Source organism: Aphanomyces invadans (genome assembly GCF_000520115.1).
Source record: "Aphanomyces invadans strain NJM9701 unplaced genomic scaffold supercont1.36, whole genome shotgun sequence".
Lineage (NCBI taxonomy): Eukaryota > Oomycota > Saprolegniomycetes > Saprolegniales > Verrucalvaceae > Aphanomyces > Aphanomyces invadans.
Window position 1 is genome coordinate 51,096 of NW_008580181.1, and position 15,417 is coordinate 66,512.

Here is a 15,417-nt window from a genome sequence, read left to right on the forward strand (position 1 = left end):
CGATCGTCCAAGTTGCGGTATTTTTATTCCAACTCGTCCATCGCGGCATGATTGGCTAAAAGTCTATCGAGCCGGAGGCCGCGGCATCCTTGGCATGGTGGGCCTGGTGTACATCGAAAGTCGCTAGGTCATACCGCTCGATGGCTGTCGCACTCAGTGTGGCGTCGTTGATGGCGGGTGAGGTCAGTGATTGCAGGGGGGCGCAGAAATTCGGGAAGGAGACGACTAAAACCCACCTGGGACTGGCTTCCAACGTTTTGACGCTCGGTAGACTTTTAGCCAATCATGCCGCGATAGACGATTTGGAAGAAAAATACCTCATGAACGTGCAACTTGGACGATCGTGAGAACTATTTCGACTCGTTGGACGATCTTGAGCAATACCCGTTTTCGACTTGCTGAATATTGACACTGTGAATCCATTCATTCGGTTGAAACGAGCTCAACTTCGACATATTGTTGTATCACATACAACTTTCAAGTTACATTGTAATTGAAGTAGATTTTGCGCTTGGAAATATAAATATTGCAAAAATCGCAAAATCATGTCTATATCCTCTTGCATCGGCCTCCTCGATGTGTCGTCAAAGTGGGAACTCGATTCCCCAACGGCGGACAGCGAGCCGCTGGAATCCACAACAATATATTTCGAAGTACGTTTGAAATTCAAATGGTTGTGCTGTGTATTTCAATAGTTTATACCTCCAATGTTTTATAGATTGTACAAATATTAAAGTGGACCGTTTCGATTAGGGGGGGAGATCAGTATTTTTATTCCAAATCGTCCATCGCGGCATGATTGGCTAAAAGTCTATCGAGCCGGAGGCCGCGGCATCCTTGGCATGGTGGGCCAGGTGTGCATCTAAAGTCGCTAGGTCATACCGCTCGATGGCTGTCGCGCTCAGTGTGGCGTCGTTGATGGCGGGTGAGGTCAGTGATTGCAGGGGGGCGCAGAAATTCGGGAAGGAGACGACTAAAACCAACCTGGGACTGGCCTCCAACGTTTTGACGCTCGGTAGACTTTTAGCCAATCATGCCGCGATAGACGATTTGGAAGAAAAATACCTCATAAACATGCAATTTGGACGATCGTGAGAACTATTTCCACTCGTTGGACGATCTTGAGCAATACCCGTTTTCGACTTGCTGAATATTGACACTGTGAATCCATTCATTCGGTTGAAACGAGCTCAACTTCGACATATTGTTGTATCACATACAACTTTCAAGTTCCATTGTAATTGAAGTAGATTTTGCGCTTGGAAATATATAAATATTGCAAAAATCGCAAAATCATGTCTATATCCTCTTGCATCGGCCTCCTCGATGTGTCGTCAAAGTGGGAACTCGATTCCCCAACGGCGGACAGCGAGCCGCTGGAATCCACTGCAATCTCGTCCACGTGTCCGCGTAAAACGACGTGCGCAACCTTCGACGAGAAATTTGATTACCTCTTGCCCCGTTTCAAGCAGTAGAATGACTTGCAACTGAAATTCTGGATGGATGGCCCACCTCTGGCGCCCGCGTCATGATCAACGGCATGATCATCATCACCCATCATCTCCTCCGGCAATTGCGCGGGCACATCTGTGCAAAGGACGAGGTGGCATTGCACACCGCGATTACCGTTTTTGTGGTCGATTCATCCGCATAACACGGTCCTATCCGGATACGGAGGCTGTGAACCGACATTTTTGTGTTGCTCGGCAACATCACACACACTCCAACGTCGATGGCAACGCCAGAAGGCGAGCGGCTTCTGCCGACGACGGCACGACCCTCTCAAGGTGTGTACGATGCTCTTCACCAAGCCAAGCCCTACGCTGTCGCGGTCCCAGCAACCGCCCGGCAGAAAACCATGTGTACTTGCGAATGCACGTGCGCATGCGAACGGGGCGTCCCGATCATCACTTCCATTCATCTCCACACCCCGACGCATCAGCACAGCCTGTCGCCGTCGAACGCTCTTTCCCCAGAAGACACGTCTGTATCCGTCCCGTTTGCCGTCGTCATGACATTCATGACACTGTTCATGTCGGTGGTTGGCGCAGGGATGTTGAGTATCCCGTTCACGTTTGCATCGGCCCCCATAAGTGTTGTCATGATGAGCCTTCTTGCCGTCGGTCTCGGCATGGGTTACACTGCCGAGCTTCTCGTTCGAGTGCACATTGCCACCAACGTGTCCACGTACGTGAGTGCAACGTCGAGGTTGTCGATCGTCACGTCCTGTCTGGCGCAGGTTCAACGGCCTGGCTGAAGTCGCGTTTGGGTCCGTCGTGTCGAAAATTGTGTCTGCCACGACCATCTTTGCCATTTTGGGGGCATGCGTCGGATGCATTGAGATCGTGACGGACTTGAGTCCTTTCCTCGTTCACTTCGTCGGCATCGAAACGTTGTACAACCCAACCGTGATCGTGCTGCCGGTGTTCATCGTTGCCGTGTACCCGCTGACCCTTCTCAAGAATATCACGGCGCTGCGCTTCTCGAGCTACGTTGGATTTGTCGCTTCGATCTACCTCGTCGTCGCCGTGACTGTGCGAGCTGCGTCGTCGACCCCCGCGGCAATCGTCGACCCCCCGACGTACGACGACCTGCCACTCAAAATCGCCCACGTAGCGTCCGTGTTCAATTACGCGTTTGTGAGCCATCTGAACGTGATTCCGCTGTACGCGAACCTCCGCCACGCAATGCAGCCATCGGTCCAGCCCTCCACTGCGTTGTCGGCGCTGTCGCTGATGCGCGGCGTGATTTATACCATGTCGATTTTCTGCATTGTCATGTACGCCGTGTTTGGTACGTCGACGCGCGCGCCTTCTTGATGTGCGCCACGAGTCGGCTTACCATGCCCCCGCGCTTTGTAGGAACTCACGCACTGACGCTGTACGGCAGCCACATTCAAGGCAACATCTTGCTCAACCTCGAAAACGACCGAGTGATGGAGTTTCCGCGGCTGGCAGTGCTCGTCACGATTTTGTTTTCGTTCCCGCTGCTGTTTCACCCGTTCATGCTGTTGGTCGAATCGTTTGCGTTGCAGTGCATGGGATCGGAAGGCGTTTACGTTTCGCGCCGTGTCAAGGCGATGCAATCCCTCGTGCGTGTGGTCTATCGCTGCCGCGTCGTTTGATCGATCCACTAGGTGCTGCTTCTTGTCGTTGTCGCTGTCGCAACTGTCATGCCAGGCATCCAAGTCACGTTTTCCCTGACTGGAGCGAGCTGCGTCACGCTCATCTGCTACGTCTTCCCCGTTTTGACGTACCTCCAGCTGTGTCCCACCGACTCGGTGCTGCGGCGCGGCGCCGCGGTCGTCGTCGGCCTCGTTGGCGCCGCCGCGGGCATCGCCGCCACAGGACTTGTCCTCACACGCACCACCGTGTAATGAATTCTCCGATCACGCTATCGTGCACAAAGCACCTGCAGCTACGTTTGCCGTCCTCGCTCGATTCTATTCATGAACACACCAGCTACACCGGACCTCCGGGGGGGGGGGCGCTATGTCGCACAGGTATGCTGGTCGTACGTCGCCTTCGTTGAGGCGAACGAACCTGCGCGCCACTGCTCTGAGCCGGAGAGATGCATGCGCCGAGGGGAACGGTCGGTTCGATAGCTCGACGGCACCAACGGTGTGGATTATTTGCTGGGCCTAATGGGAGCCTTGAACGCGGTGGATGTACTGGTTGCCGGCCTTGACGAGCAGATCGGCGTGCGCGCTGGCGTTTTGCATCGTGACCACGAGCACAAACACGAGGTAGACGACCCACGCCAAGTTGAAGAGCTGGAACCACTTCATGTTGGCCTTGCCGATGCACTTGCCCATCCACGGGCAATGGTGGTCTGTCGATGGAGTCGATGAGTCGACAACGCGTGTCAACGCACAACACACCGTATTTCTCGATGCACACGCCGCAGTCGTCGCAGTGCTCGGTGTGCCGGCTCTGGTGAACATTGCATATGTCTACAGGACGAAGCGCCGTCACATGCCGCTATCGCGTCGTGGATGACGACCCACCGCAGTAGCTGCATCGCGCGATCAGGGCTGGATCCGTGTGCAGGGTACCGCGCGGCACGATACCAGGGTCCGTGCATGTCGTCTTGAAGAGAAAGTAGACTGTCACAATGGACATGAACACGGAAAACAGCGTGTACCAGGGGTCCAGGCCTCGACATCTACCGAGGGAAGCATCAGGTCGTCCCGGTTGGTGGGTGGATGTGCCGCACTGCTGATCGATGAACAGCACAGTCGATATCACGATGAGGGAAAACGTCACCACGACACCAATCCAGTGTGGCCCCAACAGAATGAACGGACGACGTTCTCGCACGACGTAGCTTTGTCTACACACACGATCTTATGTGTCGTTGTAGCGACGGGTCGGGACCAACCCAATCTTGCGAAAGCCAAAGCAACCTAAGACCGTGACCCCGTTTACCCGTGGCGTCGTCGTGGGAGGTGCACTTACAGAAGCATCGGCAAGGATCGGTGGGGGTGGCGTATTCGTCGTCGTTCAGTTGATTCGTGGAAGCTACGAGACCATCTTCTTCGTCAACCGTCGAGTTAGAGCTCACGCTATCTGCGTCGGCCTTCCCCATTGCTTGCATTTCAATTCCTGCAGCCGTCGCCATGACTCCACGTCTCCGCTTGGCCGCGTCGGCGACTCTCCCCTGCGACTTATCCGGGATATCATGTCTGATTGGCTAATATCCGGAACATGAATCGTTTCTCCGCACCACATTCCACGGACATGGACCCGGCGCGCAAGAATCTCTGGCAGTTCAGCCAAAATCGCCTGGGGAAGGACGTCCACCCGGCTACACTGCCCACCTGAAGGAGAAGATCGGTGCAGGACACTCTCCCCTAAGAACTCTGAAATCGACGGTGCTGGTTGGGAAGGACTCGCCCGAGCCCATGGTGAGCGCTACCTGCTTGGTACCCATGAGGATTATTAGCTCGTAGCATCTCCCGATTAGGTTATTTCAACGAAAGATACACGGGCGTGGTTGGCTGCAGCTTACCCGTGCATGGGGTCTATCACCCGGCGCAGTAGATTCGAGAAAAGTTGAAATCCGGCCATCAATATCCATCCAAGCGGCGCGTCGAGTGTTGCACGAGGCGAGGCAAAAGCACATGGACAATACGTCGTCGTTGCAATGCTATCTACGTTGGCTGGTTCTACATGATACAGAGATAACGTTGGCTCTTGTGGCGTGATCCATGGCAGTACTAGGACGGAGATCGCACGAGGCAAGATTGAGTTTAGTTGCCGTCGCTGTAACCCTCCACGTGCGAGATGCAACTGTTTATATTCAAGGGCGATAGACGTCCTCTATGTGTTGCATCGAGGGGCGGGCGAGCGTGAGCGCTGGTCAGGCCACCTTTTCGCGAGGTGTTTCGAGTCCATGGCCCGTCCAACGCCGTTCTTGCCATCCGCTCTCGCTTTTCTGCCCAAATCGAGATTTTTACCACTGCCCTCTCGTCCTCGTCGTGGCACCGATCGTTACTGGCACGGACTGCGACGGCGGGGATTTGTCCTTCATGGCTGAACAACTGAAGCTGCGACGAAGTCAACTGGTTCGCCAAGCGCAAGCACGACTTCTACAGCACGTGCAACCACTCAAGCGCGAACATGGCCACTTGCCCATCGAACGCAACGATCCACTCCTTGCTCCCAACGAATAAAAGCATCCAGGTTTTTACGGCTAAGCAACTCACATATTGATCGGATCGTTGTCTGTACGCTCGGTCGCGTCATGCGCTTACAAGGTAGCCTCCGACATGGCATGATATTCGTCGCCATGCCCCGCCTTCTTCTTCTTCAAAAAGCAAAACACAGCGCCTCCAATTGCAACGAGCCCCGCGACGCTGGCTCCCACCACGATCGGCACGATGGACGACGACTTGGCCGGCGCTTCAACCGACCCCGTTGCCGCATCGGTCTTGACGGGGGCTGCGGTTGGCGCCGCGGTTGCCGTCTGGAACGCTTCGAATGAAACACACGTGTCCGGTTTCGTGCAAACGTAATCCTTGGGGCATACAACTTTGCCTTGCATTGTTCCGAATTTGGCATCTTGGGTCACCTTTCGGTCGCCTGACGCAAAGAAGCTGTCCGCGTTGGCCACCTTGAGCTCGCATTCAAAGAGGTTGCCAGCCACAAACTTGGGCAGAGGCTGCAGATACCACGTGAGGACCCTAAGACAGAGGGGGCTACGTACCAGTAACTCGCAAGCGCACGAGCTCGGACACGATGCCGCCGTTAGCTGACCTTGCCAACTCCACCCGTTACAATCGCTCGAGCACCGAGCGGACAGTGTGTCTTCCGTTACGACCGACGAGATGAGGCTCCCCATTTGCGCGATCGGGATCGTGTCCAACGGGTCATCTTGAATGTACGCCAGCATGTTCTTTGCACTGTTAAAGTTTGCGTTGGCCATTGAGTGTTTGACTTCGCTGCCTTGGAACGAGCACCGCTTGGTCGGTTGGTGGCTGTTGCGGCAGCTTCCACCGCAACACACGTCAAAGTCGAGACAGTAGTTGGACTTGGCGCCATCCAAGATTCGAGACGACGCACCAATGCATGTGCCCATCCCCAAGAGGTTGCGATGGGCACACGGAGTATTGGCACTGCAACTCTGGCACTCGGGATACGACTGGAAAAGAGAGTCGACGTTCAGGATCCCGCCAGCGTACTTGATGGCGCCCGCGCCGCGAGCATTCAGCACCTGCTCCACGTACGTGGACTCGACGTTGGATGTCTGCGCCGCGACCGCGGCACCTGTCAGAGCTACGACGAGGGAGCGCATCGCACGTGGGTTCGGCCCCTTGAATTTGGAAACATCGAAAGGTCGCGCGACAGACGTTTCGTCCGGATATAAACCATTTTATCCGAACGATCTCCGATTGGCCAATTGGTGGAAGATCTTCCAAAATATTTCATTTTCGTCCGCCGCATTCGCCGAGTCGCTACGCCATGGCCAGCGCAACAGTCCTCCCACCTGTCCATGACGCTGCCGTCCACGGATCACGACCGACGACGGCGCGAACGCTGAAGCAAGCGTCGTCGTCATGGGCCAAACGCACATTCAAGTCGCTGTTTGTAATCCCGACGATACGGTTCTTGCTTGGCGCGGCGTTTGGCTTGACGGCGACCGTCACCATTTGCTTCTTTCCGTTTCCCAAAGGCAAGTTCATGAGCTTCGCGTGCGCGCCACTTGCCCTCGTGTTTGCCTACCTCCTGGACAAGTACACCCACACGAGCGTGTGCATGTCCACCACGGCCATTCAAGTATTACAGGGCAAAGCAAGTTTCGCCGCGGCGTGGATCGTCTACTTGGGCATGTACTTTGGGTCGTCGTTCATCATCAACGAATTCCACCACGCAATCGAGACATCTCCCCCCAGGGACCGCCAGTACATGGAGCTTGTGGTTGAAAAGCTCTACTTCGCCATGAACGAGGTACAGCTTCCATCCCTCTTTCCGACAACCCGTATAGAGACATCTGTGCTGTCTAGACCGTGTCCTCGCGCCTGCAGCAAACGGCGATCGTCACCGCGTTCTTCTACGGTTTCGACCACAAACTCATTCGAGCCGTGCTTCACGTCATGTCGTTCGTCTGGCTTGTGCTCTTGCCAGAGATGAACCCCGCCGTCGCGATGGGGTTTTTCGGCCGAACCAAGCAACTCAGCGGCGAAGACCGCGCACGCTTCTGGGTCAACTTTGCGTTTCTTGTCACGTCCAGCCTCATCTTCATGAAGGTTAGCGACATCCTTTTGCGCGGTATCAAGGCCCTGCGCACGCCAAAGCTCAAGCACACTTAACGACTTGGCTAATGTCCCATTCCATCATGTCACAATTCTGAAGGTTCAACCGATTGTCCGGATACACACACAAGAGCTACGGATACATGCAAGATGAACACCACAGTATTGAACTAGGAAACGAAAGATCAACATTCTGAGGGTTCAACGGATTGTCCGGATAAAATACAATAGCTACGGATAAATACAATACGAACACCATTGCATTGAACCAGGAAGAACGCACAGCATGGTACGACAGCTCTCAGCGCCAGCGATGCCCGATGGAGACGGCCATTCCTCACGCGTGCTATAGAGCGGTGGGTCGGCAAGCAACCTCCTGGCGGAGAAGATGTTGGCGGGCTGGACGCTTCTTGCCACCAACTGCCCCGAGCCAAGCTGCTGCACACCCCTTGTGAGTTCGCGTAAGGACATGACTAGGCTGTTGTGCGTCAAGTGCGACAAATGGTATTCCACCGAGCAGCCCGCGGTGGTGATCGAATCCGCGCCGACATCGAAAGCATCGCAAGGTACGACGACGCAAGACGTCGTCCACTGGACAATGGACCAGGTATACATCAATTAGAATCGACTCCGGTGCCGACAGCCAACCAAACACCCCAAGACGACGAAGCCACCGCGTACGCCGCGCGCAAGAAGCGCCGTGACGCTACTAGCAGTAAACTTGGAGAGAAGATGCTGCAGGTAGAGTTTTCCACCGCTCGACTGGCCATAGCGTCCTACGCTGTAGGGCTGGACCCTCATGGGCTCCGTGTGCCCCATCTCGGATTGCGGCACTCCTTTCGTACGCCACCGCGAAACTGGACAGGTGTGGTGATAATTTCCTACGTCTCGAGCGTCCTGACGTCGGCCAATACAGCTCTTTTGTGTTACGTGCGACCGCTACGCCATCGCTGAAGACCAAGCAACCGAGCAGGTGGTCCCAGCAGCGCCCGAAAGCGTCGCGCGCTCGTTCGAGCCTCCATGTTTGCCAGCACACGCTCCCGCCGCCCCTGGTACCTATTTCGTCCCGACCCCGCCTTCCCGAGCTCCCCATGTGGATGGACGTGGGAGGGCGGTCGCCATGACCGACAACGTAACGTCGTGTGGCAGTAGCGAGTTCGCAGCAGGTCGTCCCGCCAAGTTCCGTCGACTGGACGGCTGACTCGACCACGTCGTTGGCGCTTGACGTGTTGTATCGAGTAATGAATCGGTGTCTGCTGCACGATCTTATCGCTGTCGATAGAAACTGGCGGCCGCGACGGCGGCGTTGGAAGCGTCGACATCCGACAAGGACGTGTCCGCGCAGTCTCGCGTTTTGGCGGACCTGGCCAAAGCAATCAAGGCCCTCCACACCATCCACTCGTTCGAGTGACGACGACGACGGTCGCTGCCATGGACGAACGACTTGATGGCTTTTCAGCTCCTAACAACCACAACATGCACTTGCACCTTTTTGTCCACAGCTCCCTACCGTGGCACGAGCAGCGCTCGAAACCCCAAGTCACAACGACACCAAAGAGAGCGAGAGTACTGTCTGCAGCATGGCCTGGCGACTTCCTGAACGACGCTCGGATGGTCTGGTGGCCTACTGCTCCCAGCAGGACGCCGCGACTTGCATCCCCCTGCGCCATGCCCCCACCGTGACCGCGTCGAGACCCTCACACACCTCTCCACATGCTTGAAACTCCATGCGACCCGCGAGAACGTCGTCGTTGTCGCATGTGTGCCGTACCCACACCGGGCACATCGAGAAGAGAGCTCCTCGAGTTAGCATGCATCCGAACCATCCACTGTTTCGACAGCCAAAGGGCAAGCGGTCCCTACGGATTGAGCGGGCGCGCCGCGCGTCATGATTGCGTCACAGCCAGTGCCAGGCTTCACGATGACCAACCCACCTCGCGTAAGAGCCCGCGCTGGTGTCCTCTACACCAGGGATTGATCACCGGACGACGACTTCCATGCACGCACACTTTCATGCCCAAGACAAAGTCTCAAGCGATTGTCGACGGGGGGGGCAGTCGTACCATCGAGTAGTGGCTGGCGTCCCCATTCTCGCGAGACTTTGCACAGCGTCGATGATCTGGCACCACTGCCCCCACCGATCGAGCGCGAGTTGACGCAGAGGAGAGCGGTGTGATGACTGTATATTATGCGATTCCGCCACGCCTCTTGTTGGACCGCGCGTGGTCAACGGCGACCGCCGCGTTGGCGCGCACTCAGCTCCATCACGACATCGTTGTCAAAATTGTAATGCGCGCACGTGAGCGAGTCCTTGAGGAAGCCCACGACGGGGGCTTTGACCTGCTGCTTGGCGATCGGCATGCCAGTCTCGTCCTGGATGACGGCTTTGACATCTCGGATCGGCGCTTTGATGTCGACTTGAATCGTCAGCGTCTGCCCCGACAGCTTCCACTGGGTGTTTTCAGGTTCGTATGGGACCGTCACCAATAGCCGGACTTGGCCCTGTTGCAGCCATCCATTTAGCCCACAATGTCATGCGCATGCGTACCGGTCGTTGGGCAGCCCATTCGTCTTCGGGGAGGAGGATGACACCGTCGACGCGCTGTCGCTTCACGGGGGGCTGCGCATCGCCCGTCGTGCCATCGGCGCCCACGCCCTCCGTCGCAGGCGGGGCCACTAGTGCCACTGGCGGCGGCACCACCGCCGGTGCCAGTGGAATCACCATCCCACTCACAAGCGGCATCGTCATGCCTGGCACCATGCCCGCAGGAATCGGCACGCCCAAATGTGGAGGTAGTAGCGGATGATGGGCCCTCGGGGGGGCTTGGACGACCGCGCCCTGCTGAACACTGGGCAGAGGCTGTGCTGGAGGCGGGGGAGGAAACCCCGAGCCAGCAACCGCTTGCATCGGCGGCGGCGGCGGCGGTCTCTGCGTCGGTGGAATGTGGTACGCGGCCGGCGGGGGGCCGCGGGCTTGGGTTTGAACAGGCAGGTACTGGTCCGCGGCATCGTCGTCTTCTTCGTCGTGGGGGGTCGGCCCGGCCGCCGGTTGGTTCTGCGTCGTTGCCTGAACGAGCCGCGCTTCGTCGTCCGCAGACGACGTAAAAATATCCGATCGCTTCGTGGCAAACCGCTTGAAGTTGTCAGCGATGGCTGCCCCGGGTGCAAACGGGGTGTCCTGCACCTTTTGCAAGTGCCGGGCCTTTTCTTCGCGGTACTTGGGCGCTTGCAGCAAAATCCGCATGTGTTCGTTCGCTTGTTCCGAGTGGATCGTTTGCCCGTCCACAGACGTGATGTGGACGGCGGGGGCGGTGGTCGCGGCGCCGCGGGGAACGTAGTCATCGACGACCTTGAGCTCGGCCGGTCGCTCTTCCTCCTCCATGTCCATATCCATGTCCATGTCGTCGCCGCCGCCGCCGCCATTTGCCGCCGCTGGTTGGGAATCGGTCTCGAGGTACGGCAGCGCGGCGTCGGCGCCCGTGGCGTCATCGTTGTCAAACGTGATCGTTTCGACCACGACAAAGTCGTGCCAGTCAATTTGGAGGTACGCGAGCTTCTCGACGTCGGTCTCCATGGCTTCGCGGCGCTTGGCTTCTTCCTCGCGCCGCAACCACTCGTGTTTGTGGACGCAGCGATCGAGCACGTGCATGCGGTTCACACCGGCTTCCAGCGCTTCGATGAGTGGATTCGCAACGGGTTCGTGTCCCGCCTCGGTAGCAGCCTTGTTCTTTGCGTACAGCGCTTTCGCCGTCAGGACTTTGGCATAGCTCTCGACGAGAAACGTGAAGTACGCAAAGAGGGGGTGGGTCGGTTTGAGAAAGTCAAACTGAGGGTTGCGCTGCTCCCGCGTCGCCAATCCAGACAAAAACGGCTTGCCACTCACCGCCGTGTACTGCGCGGTCATGTACATGATCTCTTGATCGAGCGGCGTCAGCGTCGGATGCTTTTGCTTGAACTGCTCCTCGGGTGGTGGCGCGTCCAAGTTTGTGTTCTTCTCCTTGAGATTCTTCAAGCTCTTACTTACCACAGCCTCGACAGGCTTCTTTGCAACCACGCTTTCTTCGATCGCGGTCGGTGCCGTGTCCGCGGCGGACGCAGCGCCGTCCGCGGTAGTTTCATCCGTCCGGTCGTCCGCGCCTTTGGACGAACCTTCTGCTGCAGCGGTGTCTTTGGCAGGAGCCGCTGTCTCTGCAGCCTGGGCTTCAAACTCCGACACTTTGTGCTCGTAGTACGCATTGTACGGGTCAGACGCGCGCAAGAAGCTAAACTTGGCCGACGCGACCTCCCCTGCGATCTTCCGCTCGAAACTTCGGCCGTTCCTTGCCACGAATTGTGCTGTCTTGTCCACCACCGCACGGATCTCTGGCGGCGGGACGATGAGTCCTGTGACTCGGCCATGCATAGCACCCCCAACGGCGGCGGCGTCGCCAGCACCCGGACCTTCTTCCGCCATCTTCCCCAAATGAACGCGGGAAGGGGGCGTGATTGGGCCATTTTCCACCACTCCTCCGTGGAATGACAACGTGAATAAACTCAATCGATTGGATAAAATGATTGAATTGATCGAAATTTTAGCCAATAGTAACACGATATTTCACCGGTATCTTCATCCAATTCTTGGAAACGCGACGCCCGCTTCCCACGCGTGTGAGCAGTACCAGGCCATCCCGACCATCTCAATCTGGATTCCAGCATTGCCATGACGTTTGTAGACACCAGCGATGCCAACGTGGCGCTGGTCTCTGGGCTTGACATGGGCAGTGACGCATGCGATCCACCCTCGCCGTCGTAGGTCATCGATGGCCTCGCTGGTTGAAGCCATCAAGCTCGGCCAATACCCCTCTCGGTAGCGCTGCGTATCGCTGAGCATGTAGAGACTGCATTGCTGTGCTTCTCGTGGCGGTCACCATGTCAAGAGTCGCAACATCACGTGTCGCGAGGTGCATACGCGAATGGTCCTTTGCATCCTTTGCTCCTCTTCCTTCGTGGACATGGAGTCACGCCCAGTCCAATCCCCGGTAACGATGGTGCCCTGCGTTGTTGCACTGCCGTCTCGTCCTGGATCCACATCCATGGAAGCATGCATGCCCAGCGGAGCACGGTCTGTTCCATTGAGGCCATCATGCCTTCATCTCTAGCAAACACGACAATGAAGTGGAGTGCTCCATGTCGATCCAACGTCATGTTGATTCTTTGCAGTTCCACGCCTTCTCGTGCGCGAAATGCACCACAATGCCGACCCTTCCGTCATGCCAACATCCGCACTAGCTGTCCTCACTACATTTCACGCCATCCAGCGCATGTCGTTCAGTCATTCCCATGTCTCCAAACAGCGCCGTGACTTGGTTCGTCGTCAGCGGCATGCCGTCTCTGCTTTCGTTGTCGGCCTCGACCGCCATCGTCGGGGCCTCGATCGGCGGCGGCGGGAAGGTCAGGACCACTTTCTCTCCGTTCAACGTGTGACGTAGCAGCAAGTTGGCGGCGCGAAACACGTCGAGCTTCCCGCCTTTTGAGTGGAACCCTCGTTGGGCCGCATACGCTTCCGCCACGGTGAACGGCGACCATTCTGTGTCCTTTTCGTCACTTCGACCAGATCGAGCGCAAGGCTTACCATCGTCGTCGTCCACCTTGCGCAACTTGTACACGTGCTGGAGGGATGGCGAGGCATTCTCGGCGACGAAGCGCACCGCCGAGTACGGCTCCCTCGTCTGCGCGATCGGGTAGCTCCCAAACAAGATCTACGCAGCATTCACACACACTGTCCCCGTCATCGCCATGGTACCTGCAACGCCAATGGGATGCCAAACCGAGGAAAGACAACGCCCGGGCAGTCGCACAAGCACACTTTGTCGACGTCTTCGCGTCCGACGAGCGCCGGGTTGTCGTAAAAGTGGGTTTGAAAGTGCTTGGTGTGGCCAGGAGTGGCCGACACGGACACCAACTTTTTCAGAAACAGGCTGTTCAAAAACGAGCTCTTGCCCACGTTCGGCTCGCCCACCTGCGCACCACACATGAGTCGGCATGATCAAGCACTAGCAGGAAGGCGCTGCCGCCGTCCATGTCGTCGGCCGCCAGACAGTCCAACACTCGAGCAAGCAAGGTCCATGCATACTCTTCGTCAACTTGAACGCAATAATTCGTCTCCACACCTTCCACCACATCCCGAAGCGCATGTCGACGACTCAAACAATCTCCCGCACTCCCACGACACAAGCACGCAATCATCCATCGAGAGGCAGTCCGAAAGACCCTTACCAAGCCGACCATGAGCGTGCGACTGTTTTCTTCGCCGTCGCGGTGGCTCTGCGCGAAGCTCGTGCCTTCGCTGAGCTTGCCAATGGCCTGGAGCAAGGCGGCGTTGCTCTCGTGCACGCGGTCCCGGTTGTACGGAAGCACGGGCACGTTGTACCGATGCTGGATGTACTGGACCCACGCGTCGACACGTTCAGGCGCAACAAAATCGCATTTGGTTAGAAGGATGAGCACACGCTTTCCTGGATGGTCTTGCTGGATGTGGCGAATCAATCGGTGGCTCAGGTGGAGAAGGGGGCATCGGCAGTCGGCGAGGTGCACGAGCACGTTTGACTTCTCGATCACGCGCCACAACTGCCGCCACACTTGCAAGTTGCGCTCGTATGAGTTTATGGCAGCGTCGGCCCTGGCTCCCTGACGCCGGGCCACGCAAGTCTCGTGCAACTCGACCAACCACGCGCGGAAAGCGTCCTCCTCGGACATCGCGAGCTCGTCCGGGCTCATATGCTTCGTCCAGTGGGGTCGGATCGGAATCGGTGGTTGATTGCGCACGTCGGTGAGACCATATGCGTAGATTGATTGCGAATTGCCGCGGTCGGGGGCCATCACCAACGGTCTGGTAGCGTCCTTCTTCCGCGCGTCGATCGCTGCCTGTGACTCTTTTGCAAAGATGGTTCGCAAGTCCCCCGAATACCCCACATCAACGGATACATACTCCATTGGAGGGGAGTCCATAGGTGACATTGGTGGCGCCGACGAAGCAAGGCCGACAAGCTCGTCCCGCTCGGCGTCGTACTTGGCAGCCGCGTGCTTCTCCTTCTGTGCTTTCTTCTCACGCTTTGCTTGGAGCTACAGCAAGCATGTACACGTTGCCGTGAGATCTCAAGTACACGTCCACGCGATGGGCTCACCTGCTGCTTCTTGAGCTTGCCGCTGAATGGTTTGCCCTTCGTCATCGGTAGGTTCAACCTGCGAAATGGAGAATTCCACAGGTCAAATGAACGATCTAGTAATACTATGGTCTTGAACTTCGAAGAACTACTACCTCGCAAGGTACGAAGTACTACGAAAGGAGCGGTAGTGCACTACAGTACTACTAGTACAGTAGTACACCATGAAACTAGTTAGTAACTACTACTTCCTCTTACTTGTTGAAGTCCCTACTAGTAGTACAAAACTCTAGTAGTACATATTTACTGTATTCATTTGTTACTAGTAGTACAAACCGATAAACATGGGAAAAAGTTGAAATCGCCGTGATAATCCCCCGATTTGTAGTTTGACGAAGAGCGACACCTTCACATTGGTACAGCACATGACCATATTCTGAAGAAGGAACATGGGTGGGAGCACGCCCGCCCCCGCCGCCCCACGAGCCCCCCATCTTGCAGGACACAGTTCGACCTTCTTGC

At 56.7% G+C, this 15,417-nt stretch overlaps 7 protein-coding genes across 18 annotated transcripts; 3 read left to right on the forward strand and 4 right to left on the reverse strand.

Annotated features, from left to right (window-relative positions):
* The first annotated feature begins 1,704 nt into the window (after positions 1 to 1,704).
* Positions 1,705 to 3,611, forward strand: H310_12076. 2 transcript variants are annotated; one of them, XM_008879012.1, is made up of 4 exons: positions 1,705 to 2,187; positions 2,240 to 2,793; positions 2,862 to 3,091; positions 3,137 to 3,611. In XM_008879012.1, exons 1-4 carry the CDS (start codon positions 1,733 to 1,735, stop codon positions 3,374 to 3,376), a joined length of 1,479 nt encoding a protein of 492 aa, XP_008877234.1. In that variant the 5' UTR covers positions 1,705 to 1,732; the 3' UTR covers positions 3,377 to 3,611. The 2 variants fall into 2 exon arrangements, with proteins under 2 accessions (XP_008877234.1, XP_008877233.1); XM_008879011.1 differs by having other exon boundaries at positions 2,862 to 3,611.
* On the reverse strand, positions 3,612 to 4,381 carry H310_12077 (the record flags this gene model as incomplete). 2 transcript variants are annotated; one of them, XM_008879014.1, is made up of 4 exons in its annotated part: positions 4,216 to 4,381; positions 4,007 to 4,164; positions 3,881 to 3,952; positions 3,612 to 3,831 (listed from the first exon to the last, which is right to left on the reverse strand). In XM_008879014.1, coding segments are annotated over exons 2-4 (450 nt in total), but the record flags the coding sequence as incomplete, so codon positions are not given. The 2 variants fall into 2 exon arrangements, with proteins under 2 accessions (XP_008877236.1, XP_008877235.1); XM_008879013.1 differs by having other exon boundaries at positions 4,007 to 4,088; positions 4,144 to 4,381.
* Positions 4,382 to 5,657: 1,276 nt separating this feature from the next.
* On the reverse strand, positions 5,658 to 6,827 carry H310_12078 (hypothetical protein). Its single transcript, XM_008879015.1, has 2 exons — positions 6,208 to 6,827; positions 5,658 to 6,162 (listed from the first exon to the last, which is right to left on the reverse strand). Exons 1-2 carry the CDS (start codon positions 6,793 to 6,795, stop codon positions 5,752 to 5,754), a joined length of 999 nt encoding a protein of 332 aa, XP_008877237.1. The 5' UTR covers positions 6,796 to 6,827; the 3' UTR covers positions 5,658 to 5,751.
* Positions 6,828 to 6,937: 110 nt separating this feature from the next.
* Positions 6,938 to 8,014, forward strand: H310_12079 (hypothetical protein). The gene is made up of 2 exons (XM_008879016.1): positions 6,938 to 7,448; positions 7,505 to 8,014. The coding sequence occupies exons 1-2, from the start codon at positions 6,963 to 6,965 to the stop codon at positions 7,808 to 7,810; spliced, it is 792 nt and encodes a 263-aa protein (XP_008877238.1). The 5' UTR covers positions 6,938 to 6,962; the 3' UTR covers positions 7,811 to 8,014.
* Positions 8,011 to 9,330, forward strand: H310_12080 (hypothetical protein). 10 transcript variants are annotated; one of them, XM_008879018.1, is made up of 7 exons: positions 8,011 to 8,042; positions 8,106 to 8,360; positions 8,415 to 8,494; positions 8,541 to 8,618; positions 8,670 to 8,805; positions 8,903 to 8,991; positions 9,036 to 9,330. In XM_008879018.1, the coding sequence occupies exons 2-7, from the start codon at positions 8,255 to 8,257 to the stop codon at positions 9,162 to 9,164; spliced, it is 618 nt and encodes a 205-aa protein (XP_008877240.1). In that variant the 5' UTR covers positions 8,011 to 8,042; positions 8,106 to 8,254; the 3' UTR covers positions 9,165 to 9,330. The 10 variants fall into 10 exon arrangements, with proteins under 10 accessions (XP_008877240.1, XP_008877248.1, XP_008877241.1 ...); XM_008879026.1 differs by having other exon boundaries at positions 8,106 to 8,319; positions 8,361 to 8,494; XM_008879019.1 differs by having other exon boundaries at positions 8,106 to 8,319; positions 8,361 to 8,494; positions 8,906 to 8,991.
* Positions 9,331 to 9,899: 569 nt separating this feature from the next.
* On the reverse strand, positions 9,900 to 12,230 carry H310_12081 (hypothetical protein). Its single transcript, XM_008879027.1, has 2 exons — positions 10,302 to 12,230; positions 9,900 to 10,255 (listed from the first exon to the last, which is right to left on the reverse strand). The coding sequence occupies exons 1-2, from the start codon at positions 12,204 to 12,206 to the stop codon at positions 9,980 to 9,982; spliced, it is 2,181 nt and encodes a 726-aa protein (XP_008877249.1). The 5' UTR covers positions 12,207 to 12,230; the 3' UTR covers positions 9,900 to 9,979.
* A 555-nt stretch (positions 12,231 to 12,785) lies between these two features.
* H310_12082 (hypothetical protein) lies at positions 12,786 to 14,987 on the reverse strand. The gene is made up of 5 exons (XM_008879028.1): positions 14,917 to 14,987; positions 14,009 to 14,854; positions 13,536 to 13,751; positions 13,365 to 13,491; positions 12,786 to 13,319 (listed from the first exon to the last, which is right to left on the reverse strand). Exons 1-5 carry the CDS (start codon positions 14,959 to 14,961, stop codon positions 13,018 to 13,020), a joined length of 1,536 nt encoding a protein of 511 aa, XP_008877250.1. The 5' UTR covers positions 14,962 to 14,987; the 3' UTR covers positions 12,786 to 13,017.
* Between the last annotated feature and the right edge of the window lie 430 nt (positions 14,988 to 15,417).